This window comes from Neophocaena asiaeorientalis, unplaced genomic scaffold (assembly GCF_003031525.2).
Source record: "Neophocaena asiaeorientalis asiaeorientalis breed wild unplaced genomic scaffold, Neophocaena_asiaeorientalis_V1.1 scaffold489, whole genome shotgun sequence".
Lineage (NCBI taxonomy): Eukaryota > Metazoa > Chordata > Mammalia > Artiodactyla > Phocoenidae > Neophocaena > Neophocaena asiaeorientalis.
In genome coordinates, this window is record NW_020174791.1 from 1,816,922 (window position 1) to 1,818,563 (window position 1,642).

At 61.8% G+C, this 1,642-nt stretch overlaps 1 protein-coding gene across 1 annotated transcript in view; it reads right to left on the reverse strand.

The window, feature by feature from the left end:
• Positions 1 to 987: 987 nt before the first annotated feature.
• CCDC27 (coiled-coil domain containing 27) overlaps positions 988 to 1,642 on the reverse strand; it is a 14,636-nt gene continuing 13,981 nt past the window's right edge. Inside the window, exon 12 of the mRNA XM_024760245.1 lies at positions 988 to 1,113. Coding sequence (XP_024616013.1) covers positions 988 to 1,113 — 126 coding nt within the window. The remainder of the gene's footprint in view (positions 1,114 to 1,642) is intronic.

Genomic DNA, 1,642 nt, shown 5'->3' on the forward strand with positions numbered 1-1,642 from the left:
AAGAGGGAGGTCCCCAGGCCTTCCAGGAGGTGCGTGCTGCCGGGGCGAGGGGCAGCAAGGGCCGCCGGGGCCGCAGGAGCCGCAGAGCGCGCCTCTCTCCAGGGCCTAGACCCCTCGCAACTGCTGCAGTTTCCCCGCCGGGAACCGGGCTCGAGCGCAGAAGCGGGCTCAGTGGGGGGAGGAGGGATGGCAAGCGCGCCTGGTTAGAACCGAAACACCGGATTGTTCTCGGGGGCGCCCAGTCATCAGGTTCCCCAGCCGCCTGCCGGCCTTCCGCTCGCTCTGAGCGGCCAGGGGCCTGGGTGGGGCGGCCATGCGCGAGCGGGCGCTGCTCGAAGGAAAGGATGAAAGGATGCGTGGACAGGTGAGGGTAGAGAGCAAAGAGAAGAGGCCGAGGACTGACTAGGTTCAGCACGTGTTTGTGTGCCGGGCACAGGTCTCTGTGAACGACACTGACAAGCGTGCCTGTCCTCGCAGATCTTTCATCTCAGGAGCGATGGATGTGAACAGAAGTGCCGCAGCCCGACCCATCTTCTTCCACGGGGTCGCACCAGCAAAACAGTGCCCCGGCTGGGGAGCCCCTGCCAGGGGAACCGCCGCAGGTGTGTGCGGCAGAGAAGGACCGCTCTGGGGTCTGAACCGAATGCGGTGGACAGGAGCCCAGTCTCAGGCCTCCTACACCTGGGACCACCAGAGGGCACCCTGCTCAGCGTGGGGTCTTCCCAGGAAGGAGCCAGGGGTGCAGGCTGCTGTGCTGACCCCCAACGAGTGAGTTTTGGAATGGGGGGTGTCCATGTAGCCCAAGCTCCCCTGTGTGTCCTAGTGAAGGAGAAGGTGAGACGGTGGGCAGCAGCAGGTGTAATTCTGAATCTGGGCGCAAGGGTGAGGCCATGGGGGCTGACGGAGGTGAAGGGGGGGCACACAGGGCACACCCAGGCTGAGTCCTGGCCTCCACTGGACTGGCTGCGCCTGGGGTCCTAGTTGGGCCTACTTGGAGGTTATCTTCTTGGACTTGCTGGTCGAGGATAAGATCTCCGACTGCTGCAGGGGGGGCACTTTGATCCCCTTCTGTTTCAACTGGTTGTAGTAGTCAGTTCTCTCTGAGATGATCCTCTAGAAAAGACATACAGCAGCGTGTGCCTAGTCCTTGCAGGCTCCTGGGACACCACCCTTCCCTCCCCGAGAAGAGCCCGCTGCCTCAGTGCTGTGCTGGTGAATATTTACAACCTGTTCTCCAGGAGAAAATAAAAAGCTCTGGTTTGTAGCATTTGCCAATTTCTGTCCTGAAAGCCCTCCCACCACGGCTGATCCAGGCACAGGGGTGAAGCCACAGAACTCGGAGCTGGGGAGAGATGCCCACCATCGGCTCCAGGTCAGCTCACCCCTGGAGTCTGCCCCAAATGCACTTCTTAGTCCTCTGGGAATTGCTGGGAGCCCAGACTCCCAGAGACCTCAGAGGCCGTCAAGTCTTAACCTCAAGTCCCTTCTGTCCTGGGCGCAGGGAAGGCTGTCCCGCCCCTCCTCAGCCTCCTTCTCTCTGGCCCATTGCTGGTTTGTGTGGGGCATTGGCAAAGGAAGGGGGTTTTCCCTGGCTACTGGGTGATGGTGATGACTCCTCCTATCCCCCTCCCCCCTCCCTCCC